Source organism: Typopeltis vanoorti, chromosome 11 (genome assembly GCF_054136105.1).
Source record: "Typopeltis vanoorti isolate ZY-2024b chromosome 11, IOZ_Tvanoo_1.0, whole genome shotgun sequence".
NCBI lineage: Eukaryota > Metazoa > Arthropoda > Arachnida > Uropygi > Thelyphonidae > Typopeltis > Typopeltis vanoorti.
Window position 1 is genome coordinate 59,258,696 of NC_143559.1, and position 26,120 is coordinate 59,284,815.

General features: G+C 33.6%; 1 protein-coding gene across 1 annotated transcript in view; it reads left to right on the top strand.

The window, feature by feature from the left end:
* LOC150101616 (glycogen phosphorylase-like) overlaps positions 1-26,120 on the top strand; it is a 253,929-nt gene that overhangs the window by 135,349 nt on the left and 92,460 nt on the right. The window contains exons 5-8 of the mRNA XM_090399990.1: positions 8,798-8,909; positions 12,524-12,606; positions 20,415-20,558; positions 25,658-25,750. Coding sequence (XP_090256116.1) covers positions 8,798-8,909; positions 12,524-12,606; positions 20,415-20,558; positions 25,658-25,750 — 432 coding nt within the window. The remainder of the gene's footprint in view (positions 1-8,797; positions 8,910-12,523; positions 12,607-20,414; positions 20,559-25,657; positions 25,751-26,120) is intronic.

Genomic DNA, 26,120 nt, shown 5'->3' on the forward strand with positions numbered 1-26,120 from the left:
TCTAACTGCTGACTTACAACTCAAATAAATTCTAACTGCTGACTTACAATTCTAACTGCTGACTTACAACTCAAATCAACCTAAGTATTGCTTGATATAATGCCCCATTGATACCTTATAATTGTAGCGTATTGAATAGCTTCTCTCTTGGCACCTTGTCATATGCCTTTTCCAGATCGACAAAACTTAAATACAGATCTTTGTTATATTCCCATGCTTTCTCAACTATTTGTCGTAAAGTGAAGATCTGATCCTGACAGCCTCACTTTGGACTGAATCCAGCTTGTTCTTCTACAATTCTTCTCAACCATTTCTCAAGTATACTTGTATAGATCTTGCCAGGAACACTCAGTAGGGAAATACCTCTGTAATTCTCACATTCAGTTTTATTTCCCTTTTTATATATGGGTACTGTTAGAGCTCTACTCCAATCATCCGGAATTCGTCCCTCTGTCCATGCTTTCTGAACTATGCAGTGCAGCCATTGTAAGACTTTTATACCACCATATTTCAGCATTTCTGGTCGAATATCATCTACTCCTGCTGCCTTTCCACATTTCAAGCCTTTGATGGCTTTTTCTACTTCAAGTATGGATATGTATTCCTGACTGTATGCCTGTTGAGTGTTTTTTACCACTGCGCTATCACTGCTTATATCACTTAGCAATTTTTCGAAGTAATTACTCCATATCTGTTTCAAGAAAACAAGAGAAACAGATATCAAGGATATCTGTTTCTCTTGTTTTCATTTCACCTTTATCATCTCTTTTACAACACTCCTTTTACAACACTCTTTCCTCCATTCCTAAGCTTCTTCAACAACTTCCAGAATATCTTACCACCTTCTTGATATTTATTTTCTATGTTCTTGCCAAAGTCCTCCCATGACTTTTGTTTAGCTAGTTTTACACAGTGTTTTGCTTTCTTACATTTGTCTCTGTATTCTCTAAGAGCAAAAGCTGACTTATTTGCCAGGAATTTTTGATATGCTTTCTTCTTTTCCTTCACTGCCTCTTTAACTTCCTGTGTCCAGCATGGAGTTCTGATTTTTCTATCCTTGCAGACAACCGCACCACATGCCTCTCTGGCTGAATCAATCAGGATTTTCTTCAAGGCTTGTCACTGAATCTCCAAGGTTTGGTTCCTGTTCTCAAACTCTTTAATTTTTTCTTCAATAATCTTTGTGTTTTTTAGTCTACAGTTCACATCTGAGATCTGCTCAACTTTAATTCGCTTTAAAACTTTCTTACATGTTGTTATTCTTTTCAATATGAAATTCAATTTTATCCTACTCAAGACTAAATAATGATCGCTTCCAATTTCAAATCCTCTGTACACTCTGTTGTCCTGCACCAGGGAGAAAACATCACTATCAACAATAACATAGTCAATGAGACTTTTCTTATTCCTTGCCTCTTCTCTCCATGTGAATTTGTGCACATTTTTATGTTGGAACATGGTGTTAGTAATAACCAGTCCATGTCCTGAGCAGAAATCCAACAGGTATTTGCCATTATTATTAGCTTTTCTCTTTTCTCCAAATTTTTCTAAAATATTTTTGTTTGTCTCATAATCATTTCCTACTCTGCTATTTAGATCCCCAACAAGGACCAACTTTTCCTTTTTCATTGTGTCAGTTGCTTTTTTCTAAAGCCTCAAAAAATTGCTCCACTTCGACCTTAGTAGAACCTTGTGTGGGACCATAGGCACAAATAAGTCTCATTGTCCAATTCCCCATTCTGATATTTGCCCACATCAATCTACTTGAGACTGCCTGCCATTCAAGAAGATTAGCCTTGTATTTTGTGTTGAATACTATGGCTACTCTTTCTTTTCCTTGATTGTCATTTCCTGAGTATAACATTTTGTATTTATTGCTCAGAAAGATCTCACCAGTTTTTGTCTTTTTTGTTTCAGTCTCCCCTATTATGTCGATCTGGTACTTATCTAATTCTTCAGGTAGCTCCATTTCTTTGCCATTCAGGCTTGTTATGTTTATAGTGCCGATCTTTACCTCTGGTGATATTGAGTTGGGGTGTGCTTTCAGATGTGTTCCAGTAGCTGACTTTTTGCTGTTTGCCCTGGTTCCCTGGCGAAAACAACGGGGGCCTTGTTTAACTGGGCGATGCCCCATCGGCATGAAATTTTGTCATGTTGTACCATCATTTTATATATTGGTTTAAGCCAATAAGAATACAATTTGGTCGGCTAAATCTTAAATTGCCAGCCCATCCTCGTTCGTTCAGCATCCAGGTAGATACCCAACAGGGTGCACCACGAGAAGGTGAGGATTGAACATTAGATCAGAACCCCTGGTCGGTTCTCTGCATTCCTTTAAAGGCTATGTGGAGGTCTCCTCTCAGTTATACAGCTTTGACCCTTAAGCACCCCAAATATAATTTCTTGGCAAGTATAATTTACTTTCTAATCAAGTGAAAAGCTTTCTACAAATACTTATCTAAGTTAATATAATCTCTAGAACATATCTTTCATATATCAAAAATGCTTCAGATTTTATTTCCAAAATAAAAAATTGACAACTAACTCAAAATGGCGAGTTTCAAATTGTTCGACTAATATACCATTCAAGAACTAATTAAAGGCAAATTTCGATGATGTTTTGGAATAAATCGCACATAAAAATAGCTTTTTTTTTATTGCTCTACTTGTTTTGCATTCCTTATGGCATGCCTTGTCAGGAGAAAAAAAAAACAAATTTATGATATTATAATTAGGGAAAATGAACAACATTTTCTATTATAATGTGAAAAACATGGACATCTTGAACTTACTGATGTTGCTGCTTGAGACAGTGTAGACAGCATCTTGGTTTTTCACAAACTTGATGTCTTCACTTTGGTGGGAAATGAAGCCTGACTTATGTTTCTTTTCCTCTTTGCATCTTTGATTTATTCTTCCATGCAGATTTCTCTTGTGTAGTCAGTCTGTCCTACATAACAAATATGAGAAGAGCATTAGACTTTTTAAGGAGCGGGTGTGATTGTTTGGATGTATGTTGAAATGTGGCAAATCTGCATAAGGCTGAAGGCTACCTTTTACATCATGATTAAAATCACTATTTTTTATGTCGTATATTAGATAAATGGTATTTATAGCCCTTCTGTACTCCCAGTTTTCCTAGCTATTTTGAAGCTTCTCTGGAAATTGTTGAAGGATATGTTTTGTAGTTTATCTGATTGTACTCCATTTTGTAATGGAGTCACACCAGTTGTTGGTGCTCTAATTCTTGATTTTTCTTCTTGGTTTCTCACTGCTTGATCTGTCATATATCCTATAATATAGGATTCTGATTGATTCTTTTTTGTGCCAGAAGGTGGTACACAGGTAAATGGATTTTGTAAAGATATCAGTTTCATCCACTATAAAAAGTAGATACATTGATCTAGATTGTTCAACTTGCCCTTAAATTCATGTTGTACTTAGCCAAATGATAATGTCATCATACCTGAGTCAAATTTTTAGTTGTGGCAGTCTTTTAAAGCCTGTCTTGCAAAGAATTTCATAAATAAGTTCACCAGTTGCAAGAAAATCACTAACAGCCTGTTTAAGCAAAAAAAAAAAAAAAAAAAGTTTATGATATTATAATCAAAGAAAATGGACAACATTCAAACAGTAGTAACACAGTTTAAAAAGTAGTAATGTAATGTAACTGTTTGATAATTTAACAAATATCTGCATCATTGCAAATATGTCATCGCATCAGTCGCTTGTAATAATTTTAAGATAAAATGCATAATCCACATCATACTTTGGTTCTCTATGGTTCAAGCTGTGTTTTGAGCAGTTTAATAGCATAAGTTTTATGTGGTTTATTCCAGAACACTTTCAAGTGAATGCACACCATAGAAATTTGTAAGAAACAAGTAAAAGTTTTCTCCAGATATAACTAGTAGATTTTGTCATACATTCTGGCTATTGCATTTACAGAGTTTTATCAGTAAGTCAAAGGAGCAATGATGACTAGCCCTGTGTCATCTTACTTAGCTAATTTTTCTATATGATTTATCTTGGAATTTTCTTCAAGTTAGAGAGGTTTTTGTTCCTTTTTATAAGGCTTTAATAGTCCACACCTGGACTACTGCATGCAGATCTTTTCACCTGGATTCCATGGTTATAAAGAAGTGCTGGATAAGATCCAGAGGCAAGTAACAAAGGTTATGACAGGTCTGTGGAATTCTCCCTATGAGAATAGACTGAAGGTCTGTGGGCTTCAAAATCTAGCTGATAAACATGAGACATGATAGAAGAATATGTTATTAAAGAACGAGTTTTATAGGATTGACGCTGAAGACTTTTTTTTCAGTACATGGCAGGAAGGGAGAGAATGAGGTGTCATGCATGGAAATTGTGTAAGAGTGTGGTTAACAAGGGTGCCAGGACTAGAATTTTATCTTTGAGGGTGGTGAATGGGTGGAATGAGTTGCCAGAGGTGGTTGTAAGTGCTTGGTCAGTGAATGAGTTTAAGAAGTATGATAGTTATTGTGTGAATAATGTCTCCTGTGATGAGTCTGATTTCATGGAGACGCCTGTATAATAATAATATTGTGTGTTATTTAGCTTACTACTGAACTCCAGATCTTCCTAAGCAAGAAAAATAACTATCAATGCATAATTTTTAGTGTGGAAGAAAAAAAAAAAAAAAGACAGCAGTTTATCTTTTTTTTTTGGGGTCTCTTACATCATCTTGACAACCCATTGTTTTGCTATTTACAGAAAATCCACTTTTGTATGAAGATAAATCCATGTAGACTTCAATCTAACCAGAAATATAGTGTCATTAAAACCTTTAACCAATGATCCCATGTGATGTGTCCAAATGAAGATCTTTTAATGCATGACTGTGAATACATGAGAGCTGAATGGTAAGTAAGTTGTAACAGTTTCTTCAAATTGTTGTAACTTACTTACCATTAACAAAATACTAGGTTACTGCACATATAAAAAAATTTCTAAACATAGAATCAGATAACTATCCTATATTATTATTAACATCTGACATCCATGAAGTCAAAGGGCTCATTGCAGCAGGTCTGTATATTCTCATGCAAGAAGATCGTCGAACCATGCCATAAACCCATTCAAAGTTTCTGTACTCGCCATACTTCCAGGCATTGCATTCCACTCACTAATCATTCTCCATACAAAAAAAAAAACCTCCTTCTTACTTCCCTTGCTCACACCTCCTTATACATATATCAATATGTATAAGGAGGTGTGAGCCTTCTAGTTCTACTCTCTTCTCCCTCTATGAAAAATCTCCTCTACATTAACTCGTAACAATCCCTCACTAACTTATGTCTCAATCATATCCCTAACTTAACACTTAACCATTCATGTTTATATGTGGATCTATGTAGTAACTTGGCATTCTGCCATTGGATCAAGACCACATCTGCCTTATCACACCTCACAAATCTGGCCTTGCACAACATGGCATTGAAAATGCTAACCACAGGATCCAATGACAGAATGTCAAGTTACTACATAGATCCACATATAAAGATGAATGGTTATATAAAGAAAGTGTTAAAGCCGTACTTCGTAGACTTAATCGAAATGACTGTCTCGCTATTCCAAAAGCGTGGGAAATTGTTATCCTCAATTGTATTCAATAATTTATCTGTTATATTTTAATTTAATTTAAGTAATTTTAATTTTAGCCCAGTAGTTTTTAATCCATGAACCAACTGTATACATAGAGGGATTCTAATTTAAACATGCACACTACTGGTTTTTTTTTTTAAATTCATTCCTATCGTTGTTCATTAGTTGTACTGATGTCTTATGATACGTAGATGAAATATTTACAAAATAATAAAAGTTATTTACTGTTGCATACATGTTATTCTATAGTTAAGAATTGAGTCGAGTGTAGAGACTATTGATATGGGGGGGGGGGTAGGGGAAGTGAGCAGTTATCACTGAACAGGATTATGTTAAAAATGAAGATATCAGAAAGGAACTTGGTATGCCAGCATTCAGTCATGTGTGTGTGTGTGTGAGCAGACCTTATAAGTATGGTCAGTTAAACAGAAATGGGAAGGAAAGCAGAACAGGTCTTTAATGTCAGGATGCCATTAAAAAAAGACTTAAAGGAAGATCAAAATCTAGTAACCTGATGTAGTTAATATTAGACTTAGATGTAAGATCTGATAGCACATTAATTTCACATTCATTTCAGTACTATGTCAACAGTATCCATATGATCTAGAATGTGATTCTGTAAAAAAACTACAATGTTTGCATCAGTAATCCCCTATTTATTGAGTTTTTTTTTTTCACTCCAGTATACTTTTTTCACATGAAAGAATAGGCACACAAAACCTCTACACAACTTGCATTTTTATACTGGTTTACTAATTCTTCATAATTTTATTTTCTCTAAAGTTACCATTTATAGCATGACCAGTAAAAATAGCATGTGTTTGTAAGAATAAATAATCAACATGTTGTAATAAAGCTGATGTGTATAAGCTGCTACACTGATTTAATGACCTCTCGGTATTATTACTTTTCATAAAGGCATCATTATTGTGTGTGTGTGAGAGAGAGAGCTCCACAACAATGGAATGAAATGAACTTTAGAATTCTAAAATTGTAAGTAGTTTATCTTAGAAGAGCTGTAGCGATTATGGTTTAAACTTCATAGGGCTGTAGCAAAAGTTGGTATGGAGGGTTTATTAAATTAACATGATAATTAATAAGGGAGCTGGAAGAATGATTTTAGGATTACAATCTCTCAAATCTTTGTAAGCATCAGATAACCAGATCTATTGATTTATGTATTCAGTATCACTGTAGCAGTTAGTAGTTAGTCTTTTGGACTTGCTTCTGTATGTCAAAGGAGTTTTATTTTTACATTGAATTTTACATAGCAAATCCAAGCCACTGTTATAACTGTTCTTAATTTTTGACTGAAGTCAACCAGCTTACAAGAATAGGAAACTTTATACACCCAAGATTGTTCAAAAAAGTAATACTAATTTACTTAAATATAAAGAGCTAATAAGCTTCATTTCGGCGATATAAACAATATTTTAAATTAAGGGGATATAAAATCTACATTGTTTTAAAACCGAATAAGAAACTCAAAGATTGGAATCAGAGAGTTTCATGCTGAATATAGTAAACTATAAAGTATCGGCGATCACTAGCGTGAGCTAATGCAAGTGACCCTAGTACGTAGTACAATACTGGACAACTCGTTGCAAAGGTGGGGAAAGTTCAGATCGCTATTCTTAGGTATTTTCCATAATGTAAAAACATATTTCCTAGGAAATGTATGCTGTTACTACATTATGGAGGGAGGTCACTACCCAGACCGGTTTCAGCCTTTTTTGAGGCTTCATCAGGAGTAGCTAGACCATAATACCAAAGTGTATAGCTTTATAGTTTACTATATTCGGCATGAAACTCTCTGATTCCAATCTTTGAGTTTCTTATTCGGTTTTAAAACAATGCGGATTTTATATCCCCTTAATTTAAAATATTGTTTATATCGCTGAAATGAAGCTTATTAGCTCTTTATATTTAAGTAGTAACTTAATGGTTGCACCTCTTTGGAAACTCGTATAGCAGAGTATATAAGTTCTTTTCGCTATACACTTTGGTATTATGGTCTAGCTACTCACTGATGAAGCCTCAAAAAAAGGCTGAAACCGGTCTGGGTAGTGACCTCCCTCCATAATGTAGTAACAGCATACATTTCCTAGGAAATATGTTTTTACATTATGGAAAATACCTAAGAATAGCGATCTGAACTTTCCCCACCTTTGCAACGAGTTGTCCGGTATTATACTACGTGCTAGGGTCACTTGCATTAGCTCACGCTAGTGATCGCCGATACTTTATAGTTTACTATATTCGGCATGAAACTCTCTGATTCCAATCTTTGAGTTTCTTATTCGGTTTTAAAACAATGTAATACTAATTTGTTATTTACATATTGTCTGGAGTTATATATATTTAATACTCTAGCTATTTTTTCAGAGATATTTCAAACATATGGAGTGAAGAGGAGAGAGGAGATATTATTAGCTGACACCTTTTGTGTCATCACAGCTGATGATTGTGGCCCTGTTAAAGTTTTAATATCATCATATTGTTGTGATGGAGGAATCATTTAACATACTTGTCTGTTTGTTAGATTTCATGTAAACTGAAAAATGTTTAAGGATCTGGATCCATTGGGTTGATGTATGATCAAAGAAGACGTCAGGCAGATTATTATGAGTCTGTCCTTTCCTTCTTTGATACCTTGTTTCTGCCAATCCAATCAATCCTTTACCTTTTCAGTTTACAAGACTTAACATGAGAGAGAGAGATTCATCAACTGCCACACTTCCCTCTCCACTATTAATCACAATATTGAATCACAAAAACTAGTTCTTAGTTTTATTTGGCCCTTTGATCATAAGTACACAAGTGTTTGACATTATGCCATTATTGGAAAGGGAATAAGTAATTAAAGAAAATCTAATTCATGATTTTGGTATGTATGATAATGATTATCCCCCCCCCCTCAGTAAATTGGAAACCAAAATATAGATATTATGAAAACTAATACAGAATAAGAAAGAATTTATTCATATAAACTTAATTGACTATGAATTTTGAAAACATTTGCAAAGTAACATCATACTGATGTTTAGTGGTTCTTATTTCAATATATTTTATGTAGCGAACTCTTGGTGATATATAGTGGTATTATTATAACTATCACTTGAAAACACAAATTGAATTTTTTTTAATATTTTCATATCTTTTTTATTTTTAGATAGTTTTTGCACTGCCCTATGACAGTCCAATTCCTGGTTTCAGAAATAACGTAGTCAATTCATTACGATTATGGTCAGCAAAATCTCCTAACAGTTTTAATTTACGTTTCTGTAAGTAAATAATATTTTCTGGAAACAAAGAATTTAAATGTATAGTACATTTATTAATTTTACATGCATACCTAATGAAAAGTAATGCTTCCTATTTATTTGTGACAAAATAAAGTTGCATAGCATTGTTGAACTAAGCTATTCTTATTCATTACTTTCTCACACTTTGGTGTTTTACAATTATGCAACTAGAGGTCTCTGAATTATAGTAGTTAAAATTGTCATTGTAAGAACTGTATCATGCAGATGAACAGCATGTAGCAATTGTGTTTCTAACTACAGAAAATGTTCTGTTGACTGATTCATTAATTGAGCGTTTCTCAGATTTTTCCTACGATGGAACACTTCACAAATCCTGAAATTTTCATGGAACACCTTGTTATTTTGTAATGTATTAATAATTAATTATGGCATAATGATAAAGAATATTAGTACACTTATGATATGGTGTGACGTGTTGACATATAAAATTACATTTAAATCAGTTATCAATCACTGGATTAATGAAATCTTGTAGCATATTGTAGTTTCCTCAGGCCAACATCATTAAATTAATTTGTGCTGACATCCCATTCTGATCACCAAAAATTTATAATATTATAAGTACTTATGAGTGAATGCAGACTTTTTCTCCTATGTGCTGGTAGTTTTCCCCTCCTTTTGTACATTCTGTAGATTGCTTTGTAGGCTGGAGGTAGATGAATCGCTATCTGTTGTGTCACAAACACCTTCAATAAGAGATTTCTTAACACCAAAATTAAACAAACTCCCTTGTCTCTTATTCATATGAAAATTTAAATCTGTAGGCCTATTACTTTTAAAAAATCACGGCACTATGGTTTCGAAACAAGCACTTTCACCCTACAATACGAACTTGTGAAGAAAATATTCAGTATTACTAGTATAATAAAATTAGTTTAATCCTTTATCCAAGTGTGAGCAAACAAAGTTTGCGCCTGAAAGTATCTTCAGGACTGGGATAAGGTGGTACCACCTTTGCAACGAGTTGCCCTGGTGTTGTACCACCTTACCCCAGTCCTGAAGATACTTTCAGGCGCAAACTTTGTTTGCTCACACCAAGTGAAAAATAAACTTTCAACATCTTTCTCTAAATCCAGAGTAATTTATTAAAAAAGGGTAGCACACCATTTGGCAACTGCTATAGGTAGAGATGACCTGCTAATGCTTCTGCCTGGTATCTCCACTTGGGCATGGCTCCCACTGAAGAGACCTCAATAAAGGTTGAAACTAGTCTGGGTAGTGGCCCTTCCCTTAATGCATAACATTAGACATATCCGCAAGGAGATGTGTTTTGCATTATATAGGAGATACTGAGATAGGAGTGTTGGTATCTTGCTCCACCTTTGCAACGAGTTGCCCTGGTGTTGTACCACCTTACCCCAGTCCTGAAGATACTTTCAGGTGCAAACTTTGTTTGCTCACACTTGGATAAAGGATTAAACTAATTTTATTATACTCTAACCAAGTGAAAAATAAACTTTCAACATCAGTATTACTAGATTTGAGAACCAGATATAGACTACCTTGATCTTCAATTGCAGTGGAAAAATTTTCTTTATGCTTCCTTGCTGATTGGTCGCTGACATTTGCAATTTATTTCATTCAGTTTTGAGAACAGAGGATACGCTGTTCATTGTTGTAATCGGCTTGCAGGCAATTTTTATAACCGGTCATAAACAGCTGTATTCCCTTTCCTGAATGTTTAGAGATTTCGATGTGTGAAAATTAATGATAATTCATGAATATTTCCATGTTTAAAAAAATGCGGCTTGGTCACTGACATTTGCAACACAGATGTTATTTCGTTCAGTTTTGAGAACTGAGGATATGCCGCCCATTGTTGTAATTGGCTTGCAGGCAACTTTTATGACCAGTCACAAACAGTGGTATTCCTTTTCCTGAATTACTTCCATGTTTAAAAATACACATCTTGGTCACTGACATCACGGAACACTTATTCACTTCCTGCAGAACACTGGTGTTCTGCAGAACACGATTTGTGAAACCCTGCATTAATGAATGAAAAATTGTTAATAGTTATGAAAACGTGAGACATCAGTACTATTAGAATTTAGGCTATTGGATATTGTAGGGGTATTCTGAATTCATGCTTAGCAGCACACATTAACTCTGAGCAATTCATTCAGGCACTGCAAGAGCTGAAGGCATGAATTTGAAGATTTCACCATGATGCCGCCAACCTTACAGGTCAGGTTAGCTTCATCTGACATCTGTCAACTCCTGAAACTGAAGGAATATTTGAGCAGATGTCCATTTGTTCCGATGACTAAATCAAGATGTTGGTAATGATACGGTTCCATCAACAAGATGCTCACTTATATTGGCATGGACTTATAAGACTGTCAGATGTTTCTAGAAATTTATGGACTGCAATGGTGATTATGCTGAGAAATTATTGAATAAAATTCAAAAAAAGAACATTCATGGGAAGTACCTGTTTTTGTTTCAATGAATATCTGTCCTGCTCTCATATTGGAAGAAGAAAAATTAAGAATGCCTTACTTGGGGGAAGTGAGCCATTATCACTGAACAGGATTATGTTAAAAATGAAGATATCAGAAAGGAACTTGGCATGCCAGCATTCATGTGTGAGCATCTAGAGAACCTACATAACTACAAATTTCCAGCTAAAGCAGTATTTTTTATGTTATTGTTAACCCATTGAAATGCTTATTTTCTTAATAAGCATTTCAATGGGCTTATGCTTAAGTAGCTTGCTTTGGCTTCTTTTTCTTTCCTTTCTCTGTACTCTGTAATTTCTTTACTACAACAATAAACTAATATACAGCATTTATGACAACTAAAGTCAAAGATTATATGCCTTGTTAATATTATTAGGACGTCTTTTGCACCTGAACATGTGTTATGTTAATTCTGGGCATGTTTTCTATATCTCATGTGCTCTTTGCATTTGTTTCCTGTCCTTATGTAAATAATCTTTCATATATTTGAAGAGAAGAGTATTTTCTTGTACATTTCACTCATTTCATGTGTAGAACAGATATAACAAAAAGTTAAAAAAGCAGTTTCAAATTTTTTTAGTTTATTCCACTGTTGAACTTGCAACTAAATACATCAATAAAAAAATCCTTATTAATCTTGACAAATTAGTTATTCTTTTGCTAAATTAAATGCATAAACATTGTTGTTCTACTTTATATCTACCAAAGATGAAGAATAGCATGCAATAATTCAATTTTATGAGTTAATAGGAAGCAGGAATTCATATTTACACCAATAGCTGAAGACAATAGTGAAAATTCCCATGCACTTCTTTTCAACAGAAGATATTAGTGTGATCATGTATTAAAATAATTAGTTTGAGCCAATATATTCTGCAGCAATACAATGCATAAAATTGCATGCTGTTTTCATTTAAATCAATTACTAACTTTCTATTAGTAGTATGCCTAATATTTACATGTCAAATCTTAATGGTGTCCATGCTTGTTTGGTATTATCCACTGTCATTTGGTACAATAATGAAAAACTCCATTTCATCTTTTATATGTTAGCTTATTTATATAGTGTTTTGTAATTAACCTTCATATTATATGCAAAATGTTTTTCAGTTAATGATGGTGATTACATACAAGCTGTCCTTGACAGGAATCTAGCAGAAAACATATCCAGAGTATTATATCCGAATGACAATGTTAGTATTTCATTGTTTAACTATTTAATTTTTAAAAATTCAGTTTGTATTTTAGCCTGTTTTAAACTGTAAATTATTATTTCCTTATATATATGGAAACTGCATATGATACTGTCATAGTATTACTATATAATTAAGTGTAAATTATTTTAAGCTTCCTCTGTCAATAATTTTTACTATATAATTAAGTTTAAATTATTATAAGCTTCCTCTGTCAATAATTTTTCACTCATATTAATTATTTGTCGAGTTGCTGATATCGCCATATCTTATTTTGGTCTTCTTAAGTATTGCTAACCACATCAATCCATTTAAATCTTCATTTTCCTCTTGGTTTTTTTTTCCTTACCATCTTTGGCATGAAATGCCTTTTTATGCTGACTTCTCTCCCATTCTATTTAAAATGATAATGTTAGTATAACATTGTTAGTTAGCTCTATTTATTTACATGTTTTTGAATGCTTACTAATGTTAAGTGCCTTTCATATATTTTCATTTTTAACATGATTCTTCAGCTAATGCCATCTCTTCACTTCCTCTAATTTTCCTCAAAATCTCCCATAACTGATCATTTCTAATCTTCAGCTAACTGTTTCCAACATAATATTCAAATCTTTCAATTAAAATAAGTTTCTATGTTGTGTTGTCTGCTAGTTTAGTGTTTTGACTAATTTTTCTCTTAAGGGAGAATTTATTTATATAGAATAAATGTAGAATTTTTTTTTCCTGCTTGGTTGCAAATTAAACTTGCTAAGGAATTTTTGTTTCATCCTTTGTCCAAGTGTAATCAAACAGAATTAGCATATGATATGTGTTCTTTAAAATACAAACTTATTTATTACTGACCATTTACAAAACAAACTTACATTAGAGCCTACCAGTTTCACCAGCAAACTGTCGGGCTTTTTCAAGGCGTTTACGGAGACATAAAAACTAGTAAATGCAAATTGAAAGGAACATAAAAAATGTTGTAAACCAACTAGTAGCCGAGGTTACACGTTCATGTGACAGAGAGGACTTATTGTTCTTATTCATTATCACACATGCTTGTTTGTTGTAAACGTGTAATGTGATTACTGGCTAGCTGTAGTTCAGATTGATTTAGAGAGAGAATCAGGTTTTTCCACGAGCTGTTTAGGATTGCACCCTGATTTCTGTTGAGGTTTCCACAGGTTATTAACACTATTGTGGCTTCCTTGAATAAACGATGTCTGTAGTCGTCATCCAGATATGGCATGGAGCTGTTTTGCCACTCTGTTGTGTGGTTAGATGTACAGAAATGATGTGCTAAGCTGGAAGAGATACTTCTCTTGTGGTTTACATCACCAACATGTTCTTTTTGTCTGATTTCTAAACTCCGTGAAGTTTGTCCGATGTAGGCAAGACCACAGGAGCAAGGAATGTAATATACTCCTGGATATTTGTAGAAAGGCACCTTATCTTTTGGGAATCCTAAAACTTGTCTGATGCTGGTGGTTGGTTTGAAGACCACTCTGATGTTGTAGGCTCTTAGTATTCTGGCTATTTGATAAGAAATTGACTCGATGAAAAGGATCGCTAGAGTAGAAATGTGCTGGGAGCGTGATTCTTCTTGTCTGGGGTTGTCATTATATTTATTTCTGTCGTCTGCGCCATTGTTAAATATTGTTGTGTGGTCTGCGCCATTGTTATGCCATTACTTTTTCTTTAATAATTTACTTCCTTTATGAATTTACCTCTCTACTTTAACTACAAGACTTAAAAAATTTCCCTGACTCTAATATCTGTATCACTTCTTATGTGTTCATTCTATAGGGAAAGTAAATTCTATATCTCTAGCCGATTCCTAATTTTACTCATGTGCTTACCTTGACTGTTAAAGGTTATTCCTTGCTAAAAGAAACTAATCCTCTAATTTCTTTCTGGGGCTGTCTCCTCTTCAGATATTGACAAATTTATTTTTTAAAGCTGCGCCAGCCAATATCCTAGAATAGAGGGGACTCTTATTCAGGGAGACTTTTCCAGACTTTTGGTGCACATAGGTGAATAAATTTAGTGCTTAAATTCATAAATCAAACGCTTTACTGTGGCTAAGTAAATTCTGATTTGCAGTCATAACCTCTATAACATGTTATGCCTTTCTTTCAATTCAACCCCCCCCCCTCCCCCGCTATGGTTCAGATTAATGAGTGGTAGTTTTGGTTCATATCACAGGCAAAACTCAGGTATAAAAGAAAAAACATATTTATTGGAATCTAAAGACATAATATACACTTAGACCAATCTCACTTTCAATTAGTTCAAGGATATGCTAAATCAAACTTTTTCAAACTGATTAGTACTCTAATACATGAACAATAAATCCTTCATTTGAGTTAGAGACTTAACACACATAATATACACATTATATACTTCTACTCAGTTTTCTACCTACTATTTTAGTCTTGCATATTAAGCTAGTCACAATCATCCATAATCATTCCTAACAAAATGTCTTATGGATATCAGCCACTGCTAAATAATCACTTGAAGTTCTCAAATACTGTCCATATTCAATTAATACACTACAATGATCTTTCCCTTTTTCCGACTGGGTAATTATACAACAAAATCTGTACTTTACCATTTCTTGGGGCAGGATCTCCAGGTCCGTTTGAACTGTCCTTCTTTGTTTGAATTACCTAGTCGATACTTCCATAAGCCTGCATCCACATGGTAGGTTGCTATGGTCATCAGATTAAACTATGCTTTACACCTGGCGTTTTTCCCTCATCTATTCTCGATCTGTTTCGGGCCATCCTCGTTTCTAGCTGCCGGTTCTTAATACATGTCCACAATATTATTCCTTCGGAACTTTCAGCAAAGGCAGCATATGCCGACATCTCACACTTTAGTACCAGCAGAAATTCAGACATCGAAGGGAAAGGCGCACCTTCCGATATCGAACTATCGCCAAGAAACACCATCATGAACTACCGGTCCAAGAGAGAAGTCGAATCATCATCTAGCAAAATAGGCGAAAAAAGCCTTGAGAAAGGGGGTGCAAACCCTTTTTATTCTCTCTTCACTCCCCCTCCCCCTTTTAGCACCCTCTTACTACTTTCTGCGATCTTTCCCTGCCCATTACTTTCTTCGTTCGCAGCAACTTCGGCACATCACGAGATCATAGCAGCATCTTCCAGGAAATAAATCCAAGATTGCCAATGCCTCAGGCCCACCTGTGATCTTTGGACTAATGTTTACATCTAATTTACCCATTCATTGTATACATGATGCATTTCATATAATACTAATTTATACACGAAGTTCTTTACATGGTATTACAATTCTACTAAAAGGAGGTAATTCTATTTCTATTTACAGTTAGTACTTTATTTCTTCTGCTCGAGTACAAGTTTTTTCTCTCAGCTGATTTTACTGACTTGTTAAATCCTGAATGAATTGTTTCTTTAATAAAGTGCTTCATTCAGGATGTAACAGTCATCATATAGATATTTTTTGATAATGTTTTGAGGATATCCATTTTGTGATAATGTGTTGGCTATATGTATGTGTTCTTTATCGAGGATGCAGTTGTTTTCCTTGTTCCTACCTATTTTAATAGTTTCTTTTTATTGCTGATTTTCATGCAAAATATGTTACAGCAGTTATTAACTAATCCTGAAAACTTGTATTGAATTTACAGCCAGGCCTTGCATAACACAAGCTCAATTAACACGCATTTCAGTTACCATGAAGTAGTTGGAAGCAGGCATTACTTGTTTGTCTCCCATTAATAAAGTCACATGAATCATGAGCTAAGCTTACCTTGCATTGGGTGGGCAACAAGGAGATAACAGTAAAAAAATTACATGAAATCTTTCGTATTGCAGAGAACTTCAGATGAAAGGTATGTTGAATGTTGATTCTAATGTTGAAAGAAGCATGTTATTTCATCAGTCTAAAGAAGCATGTGTGGCTGTCAGAAATTGTGTTATGAAAAAAGGAAAGCCAAACAGTGTTCAAACAACTGTTCAAATATTTTCATAACTAATAGTTTCTTCATTGTGTATTTGATGCAATAAGCATTTTATTCTATAATTACAATGTGTTTTCATTATGTTTTGCGTGGTATACAATTAAAAGATTGTTATGTTAAAGGTATTTTTAAAGTTCTTTATGGACATTCCTGAAAGTCACAGACCAAATATAATTTTTCCTGTTGATTAATCTATTCGATTAATGCATTTCTGTTTAGTGGGAAAAATTAATCGCATTAATCAAAGCCAGCCTGTATTTAAGAGTATGACTATGTGCATAAAATATTAACTCTTTTTATCTAAGTTTGTATGGCTCAAACTCTTCACTCATCTTAGTTAATTATTTGCTTCTTCCATCTTGCATTTCTACTGCTGATCATTCTCTTGAACTCTAAAATTAAACTGCCTCTGTAGGAAATTTGAGAGGATGACGCAACACATCTTTTGCTTTGAAAGAGGCTGGATATGAATCCTGTCTGTGATACAAGGCATCTTTATAAAAGCTTTTCAATTGAGTTGACTAATCTCACATGGGAATAGCAAGGTCCTACCAGATCCTCGAACTCCCCCCCCCCCTTCCCTGAAAAGCCAACAAGCTGAGCTGCTGGAAAATGGCACCCAATACCCACTTTATATGTATATAATGTGAGTATTGGTCTGTCACTTCAGAAGACAATCTGAGTGAGAATGCTTTCACCAGACAAAAAATTAAAATCATGGAAGGTAATGATTGTATTTGTGCCCAGGATAGCCCATCATATGACAGAAAACCTTCATCGGTGCATTACTTTCATTGGATACCTCATTAAGTGACAAAATGTTACATACTTTCTGTTATATAATAAACTTGTTCAAAATTGTATGAATATAAATATCTGGATTTCCTTTAGTCATTACTATGCAGTTAAAAATGTCATATTTTCACAAATATATATATATATATATATATATATATATGTATGTATATGTATGTATATATATATATATGTATATATGTATGTATGTGATTGTATTACATTTATATCTTGAAACTAACTATACATAAAAATATAACGGAAAAACTCACGTAGAAAAATTATTTAATGGTATAATTTTCGCCCGTGTGTCACAGGCATCTTCAGTACAATTAGGCACAAAAATTAAACATTAACTGACAATTCCAAAAAGCGCCACCTAAGTAGCTGGTGTAAGATAACTAAAAAGGTCAATAACTTTCGTAAAAAAAAAAAAAAAAAAAAAAAAAAAAAAAAAAAAAAAAAAAATTAATACAATAAAAAGTTAGGAAAGATTAGCTGATTTGTAAAGTACTATCTCCCATAAAGGGGACAGACGTAAGCCGTCGGATCTGTTTAAGTTAGGAGAATGAAGTAGAGTTTCACATGCTTCTTTATAAAGGCGTTCCATGAGAAACTGACTTTTGTGAAGAACTCTTGTCTTTTTCCAATGAACTCTGTGTCTAGTGAAGATGGCATGTTCTGCAAGTCCAGACTTTTCAGGTTTAAAGTATTCAATATAAGATTGGTGTTCTTCTAGCCGAATGGAGGCAGATCTTCCCGTTTGTCCGAAATAACATAATCCACAAGAGCACGGAATCTGGTAGACACCTGGATGATTGAGATGTGGAAGCTTGTCCTTTGGAGAAGCGAGAAAGGTGGAGATTTTTCTAAAAGGTCGAAAGGCAACAAAAATATTCAGTGGTTTTAAAATTTTTGCTATACGTTCACTGATGCCTTGTATATAAGGGATGGTAATGCGCGTTATTTCCTCTGTGTTTGAAGAGGGAGACATATTAAATCTACTCAAAGTTCTTTTAATGAAGCAATTCTTATAGCCATTAGATAGAAAGGAAGAAGTTATATATCGTATTTCTTTCTGTAAAAGATCGTCTGTAGAACAAAAGGAGTGGGCCCGATGAACCAGTGTTTTAATAGTTCCTGCCTTTTGACTGGGATGGTGATGAGATTCCGCATGGATATAATGGCCTGTATGAGTCTTCTTTCTATAAACTGAGAAATGTAGGTTACCATCTGGTTGGCGAAGAATTAGAAGATCTAAAAAGGCTAACTGCTTATTTGATTCTACTTCTAGGGTAAACTTGATCCTAGGATGAAATGCGTTTAACTTATTGAGAAATTGTTGAAGTTCATCAGAAGAGCCATTCCATACAGCAAAAATGTCATCGACATATCTGAACCAATGAGTAGGTCTGGGAGAAATATTGTCAAAGATACGTTGTTCAAAATGTTCCATAAAGAAATTGGAAAAGTCAGTTTCTCATGGAACGCCTTTATAAAGAAGCATGTGAAACTCTACTTCATTCTCCTAACTTAAACAGATCCGACGGCTTACGTCTGTCCCCTTTATGGGAGATAGTACTTTACAAATCAGCTAATCTTTCCTAACTTTTTATTGTATTAATTTTTTTTTTTTTTTTTTTTTTTTTTTTTTAGGAAAGTTATTGACCTTTTTAGTTATCTTACACCAGCTACTTAGGTGGCGCTTTTTGGAATTGTCAGTTAATGTTTAATTTTTGTGCCTAATTGTACTGAAGATGCCTGTGACACACGGGCGAAAATTATACCATTAAATAATTTTTCTACGTGAGTTTTTCCGTTATATTTTTATGTATAGTTATGTCTACTCACGGTTTACCTCTTTTAAAACTTATCTTGAAACTAAAATTATTTAAATCTTCATTAAATATCTGTTCATCGAATCTGGCTTGTTTTTAATATATGTGTATGTGTTCATGTTTATAATTTATTGTTCCATTATTGACTGGGGAGTATATATGGATTTTTGGAGTTTCTGATCTATGCTGGATGTGGTCAGAAGCTTTAAGAAAAATTTTCTTAGCTTTCTGGAAGTGATTTACATCTGTAGTGCTGGCCTTCTGGGAGTAAAGCCATTCTAAGCTTAATTCTATTCACTAACTAGGAACATTTTTGTAAGACTTTCTTTGACCAGTTCCCAAGTTAATCAATCTCTGGCACAGCCACGTAGGGTTTCCCCCCCTTCCTGAAACTTGGGTTTTTAACCCTCTCATCTCAAGAAAAATTGACTGGGAAATTAGTATTATTACTGAGAATAATGTGTTAGGATTTAGGACCATGAGACAGCAACAGTTGCCTACTGTAATCTCTCTCTCTCTCCTTTTGTTTGGAAAGTTTTGATTTACTGATAGTTTAGGTTCACTATCAGGATGAAGCAGAGGATGAAGACTGGTTACCTACTAATCCTCAAAAAAATTAGTTAAAGCTAAAAGAGCTCTGCCTACTCCCTTTGGAGAATAAAAGACATTATTAGAATGAAGTTATTCATAGAACTGACATACTGAATTGAAGTTTTATTTAGGATTATGTGTATGTAATAATTGAGTTTACATGGATGGTTTTAACAATATTCAGTAAAGCAGATGCCTAAAACTGATTTCTTCTGTAATGGCCGAGTAATAAATTCTGTATTGACAGATTTTCTCAACCACAATGACATTACAATTATCATCTTCATCCTAATTTTAGATACTGTAATTGTGTGTGTGGGGGGGGAATGACTAATATATATTCAACTTGTTAATATGGAGCAAAATTAATTAGGTCCCAAAGAATTTTGTTATAGCAGAAGTTCTATAATATACAGTATATCCTTTAGAATAGCATTAATGCTGTGGAGATAGTGTTGACTTTTTTTAGTAGTTTTTATTATAGTGGACATTCACAATAATGACATTTAATATAGTGAGAGCTGATGGAACCATATGTCCAAATGCAATATACTAAATAATATAATGTTTCATATAATTTATTTCAGTTCTTTGAAGGTAAAGAGTTAAGACTTAAACAAGAATATTTCATGGTGGCAGCAACATTGCAGGATATTATAAGACGCTTCAAATCTTCTAAATTTGGAATCAGAGATGCTGTTCGGACATCATTTGACAGTTTTCCTGATAAAGTAAGATATATTAGGATATATATATATCAGTAGATCCACTTCTGGCTTTTTCTCATTTTCAAATAGCATGTTTTCATAATAAGCATTAATTAATTATGCTACATTAGTATTACCAAATTTTTATTAAACAAAAAATTTTAATAGTAGTATTAAGTTAATACTAATACAGAGTACTCATAAATTATATGTTAACTATTATTATATAATAAGAACCATTCATCTGCAACCACCATAAGTTATTTTAAAAGAATAATATATGATTGGAATAAGAACTATAGACTGCCTTTTAAAGTTTCTATAAATTAAAGATGGCAAGAAATCATATTCTTGGTTTCATCCTTTATCCAAGTGTAAGCAAACAAAGTTTGCATGTGAAGTAACTTCATGACTGGGCAACTTGTATATTGAGGTTAATGACTTCATCAGTTGCCTTAGTATCCCATAATGCAATGCCTTACAGATGTATAATGTTATGCATTATGTGATGGGCCACTACCCAGACCACTTTTGAAGTTTATTGAGGTCTCATCATTGGGAGTTAGACCCAGAAGTGATACCAAGTTTAAAGTAATGCAGAAGTCATATTTCCATATACAAGTAGTCAAAAGGTGTCACACCTTATTACTAAAATACTCTGGATTAGAATAGTAGCAGATCCAAATGTAAGCAAACTTTGTTTGCTTACACTTGGATAAAGGATGAAACCAAGAATATAATTTCTTGGCATCTTTAATTTATAGTATAAGCAAGTGAAAAAACTTTAAAAGTTTTTGGTAATAAAAATTCACTATCAGTATTAAAATTCTGGTCATAATGAGGTTAAAGATTGAAGATTAATTACTTTTAACTTTTGCCTTTCATTAATGTATTTTCATGGTCATTTAATTGTCATTTTTGGAGAATCATAATTTGACTTGCAAACTCCTAAATTCACCCAAGTTAAATGGAATGCCACTTACTCTTTCAGTTGATACACGAGATTAGCATATATTCATGAAAGAAATATTAATTTAAGTATGACCTATGTTGCTAAAAATGATATAGATATCTGAGTGTTTTATAAATGTCAGTATGCTGTGTTTTATAAATGTCAGCATACTGACATTTATACTTTATAAATGTCAGTATGGCTCATCTTTAGCTGTGATTACAATGTTGGTTTCCTGGATAGATTTTCTACTAAATGTTGATTAACAAACACAGATATTTTGGCCAATTCTCTATTTTTCATATATTGAAAATTTCCTTTGCATTAATTTTATAAATCTCCTTTAATATCTTAAAATTTTCTATCATGTTCCCTCTTTTTTGCTTATCAACTAAACTTTGTAACCCACAAACCTTCAACCTATCCTCGTAGGAAGCATTCCACAGACCTGTCACCAGCTTGGTGACAGGTCTGTGGAATGAAATAGTCATTTATCTCTGAATCTTCTCTACCACCTCCTGGTCCCCAAATAACCCAAATGGAATGTGTAATGGCATGGAATGCTATTGCAAAGAGGAAGGCATAAAAAAAAAAAAAATAAATTAAAAAAAAAAAAACTTCTTACAAGAGTTGCAATTTATTGATGTAAAAGAAAATACCTAAAGAGAGCACTGTTCGTGGAATAGTTCTCTCTCTCTCTTTAGATATTTTCTTGAAATTCTGCACACAGTGTGAAAATAGTTGTACTGCTTCAGTTGCATACATGGGCACCATCTTTAACCACACTGTAAAAGTGCTTCAAGAAGTAACCTTCAAGCATTAAAATTACATTCAAGGCATTCTTAAAATTAGGCTTTGTTACAGTCATAAGAAGAGTCCTGTTCATATGACAAATATCTACACATATATATACAGAATCAGTTACATACAAATTTAATCAGTCATACAGGATCTTTGGAAATCTTTTGGTGAGCATGTGAATAACAGCCATAACTGAACTGACAGAGCAGGCTTCATGTCATATCCATTTACAAAAGATTGTGAAATGGAATGGGACAAGTTCATATCTTTCACAAATTCTTATTATGAAAGAGCATTTATTGTCTATTAAGTGATCCAGTAATGTAGTGTTCAGTACCATAACCAAGAACTTAAACTACACCATGTTTGGAAGGATCTAAATAACTGATGTGATGTGTATATCTCTTGGGCTATACCCAATTCTCATTACATCATTTATTAGGCTTAGCAGTGACTTTAGGACCTATTTACAGTCAGTTTTTCATGAGATGCATGCTTATATCACTTTTCACTAATAGAAATGCAACTGTAAACAATACTGAACCCTGTCATTCTTCTGTGCTCTGTTTCCCAGTATTTATTTATGGTATCTGGATTTTTGATTTGATTTTTTTTTTTTTTTAATGGTGCAAAGACATCAAAGGTCATACTGCATCAGGACACAGGTTACAGCAGTACATATGGTAAACTGTTAGTAGGACAGTCACAAACATCCATGCCCTTGGCTGGAGAGTGGATACACTAACCACTTGACCAACCAGGCCAGCTGATATCTGGATAATTATTATTACATGACACCGCCAGGGAGTCTAAAGACTCATTGAGGGAGGGCACTTACTCTACAACTCTGTCTCCACCACTCATTCCACCAACTTCAATGAACCGTAACAACACCACGCCATCTACTGCCGACAACCACCATAGTATTTTCTCACAGACAATCACAAACATCCATGGCCACAGCTGGATTCGAACCTCAGCATTTTGGCTGCAGATACGCTAACCACTCGGCCAACCAGGCTGGCATTCCAAACAAGTAACATGGGAGAGAAAAAACCACATATATTTAGTGTCTGTAAACCTGCTACATGAACAAAGTCCTTGTCTTATTTATTTTTTCATATTCAGCTGCACATTTGCATGCATTCAAGAAGGCCAGTTCCTCTCAATTTTTTTCATAACTGTTTTTTTTACCCCCCCCCCCCACTTTATTTATAAGTCAGCAACTCTCAGACTAATCACCTAAAAAAAAAATATGCATCTCCCAAATCTTTCAACATTTGTGGAAATATGCTTTATGTTGTGGATGAAATGATTTGTCCTAGTAATTCATATATTCATAAGATATGTGGAGGATTGCTATTTGTCTCATACTGTGTCTTTTTTATCTCCATATTCTCTCCCATCATCCCAGAAGCTGAAATTAGGAACTTTTAAAACTTGTAGGGGGGGGGGTGAGGTGCTATAAGTAGATTACAAGTCTAAATATCAACTTAAAAAATAATTGATAAAATAGAAAGCCTCCAAAAACTAGGAGGGGGGGGGGTAATTATTTAAGAGGAAACAGGCAAAAAATAGAACGCTCCCAAAATGAAATGATCCTGATTTCACTCTTGATAAGTCATTTCCAGTCCAAATTCATAACTGAAAGTCAACAGTCAGTGTCCTTCATGACCATTTCACTTTTCCCAGTTAAAAAACACATTCACTTCCACTTTCAGAAGTGCCCTTTAACCATTTGATTGGTTCTCTTTTCCATTCTAAGCATTTTAGATATTGTTTGTCAAATAGCAACTCACATGATAGCCTGATTATTAATTGTTCATGTTTGGCATTATAATAATGACAAATGTTATCATTTTTGGAATTTCTGTTCATTTCTTCCATTGGATTATGGTTTTAGATTGCCTGATCTAAACATCTTCATGGATCATATCACTGAAATAATTATCATCATCATCATCATCATGCGTATCAAGGATTTAGGCCTAGCATGGCCTGTTCTGGTCTTTGAAGTCGTCGTTGAATCGTTTAAGAGGATGTCCTGGTTTTCTTTTTCCTAATGGTTTGTACTTTAAGACTTGTTTTGGTAATCTTTCTGTTTTCATTCTTTGAACATGTTCCATCCATTTATGTTTATATTTTTTAATTTTTTCTATTACTGGTTCTTGGTTTAATTCTTTCATAATTTCTTCGTTTCTTTTGTGATCAAATAAGGTATACTTTGCAGTTTTTCTCACTTCATTTCTGCTGTTGTTAATCTTTGTTTGTCTTTGTTTATTAAAAGAAAGACAAATACCAAATAATATCCTAAAAGCTATCACAAGTATATATTATATGAAAATAATCAAATACAAATAAGATTAAATCACGAGCTATCACATACGAGGGAGATAAACCAAGGGGTGCGACAGGGATGTCCCCTCTCGGCAACTCTTTTTAATATCTACTTAAATGAAATAATAATAAAATGAAATAAAAATTTACATCAAAGAATTAAACTTTCTCCTACAGTAAACTTAAACACTCTCCTCTTTTCCGACAACCAAATAATAATTACAGATTCTGAAGATAACTTACAGAAAGCTATTTTAGATGTAAATGAGATATCCAAAGATTATTGTATGATAATATCAAGAGAAAAATCAAAAACTATTGCCTTTAAAGGACAAGATCCAGCAAGAACTAAGATAGTAATAGATAACAAGATCTTAGAACAGGTGAATTCATTTAACTACCTAGGATGTATGATCACATATGAAAATGAAAAAGATATAAATGTAAAATTTGCAAAATATTTAAAAATAACAGATGTAATTAACTCTATGTTTAAACCAAACCTAGTTCAAAAACAAACCAGACTAAAAGTATACAATACATTAGCCCTACCAGTCTTAATGTATAGAAGCAAAATCTGGACAATAAAACAAAGAATTATTCTAATAATAATAATTATGTGGAAATTTTATTCCCATTAGAATTGAAATATTTGTTAAGTGTTTGTACTCTGTTTGTATGAAACAATATGAAAAATAGCTTCATACGCTTTGTTTAATTTTAAAAGAAAATTATTTTGTTTTGTTGTTGCATTGTGATAAGAGCATAATAGCCAAACAATCCTGAAAGTTACCTAACAGTTTATTATTCTGTTTATTGGGGGGGGGGGGAATAAACCCTACTAGTTAGCAGTAGTGAAACATGCATTGGGTGTCCTTCTTGTTCATTAAAAATTTACATGTGGTTAACTACTTGATCATGTCTTTTAAACAAAAATAGGAAAAATATATAATACTAGTAACAATCTTTTGTTAAAAATAAATAAATAAATAAAAGCAAAATTTTCACCACTGCACCTAATGCTCTTTTATAGGTAGCAATTCAGTTGAATGATACTCATCCAGCACTAGCAATTCCAGAGCTCATGAGAATTCTTGTAGATATTGAAGGCCTACCATGGGAAAAGGTAATATTAAATTTCTCCAAATTTAGATTATCATTAATTAATTTTGCACTATAGTTTAGATGAGACATTACAGAAGATTAGATGTAAGGTTGGACAATATTCTAGTGTTTGTAGGTGGGGGGATAAAGACTGTATGAATATTTCTCAACCTGGCATCTCATTCTCTGTAATGTTGCATTTAGTGGAATATTCAATTTAGACTGCAAAGTCAAGGTAGTAGTGGCAGGAAGAATCCTATGTACTCAGGGTGGGGGAGTGAATTATTTGAAGAAATGTTTCTTTTTTGGGGAGGGGGGGGAGAAGAGGAGAGTGGACAAATTAATCTTTCTTTAGTATTATGAATTATTTGCTAACATAACTTCTGTCTGAA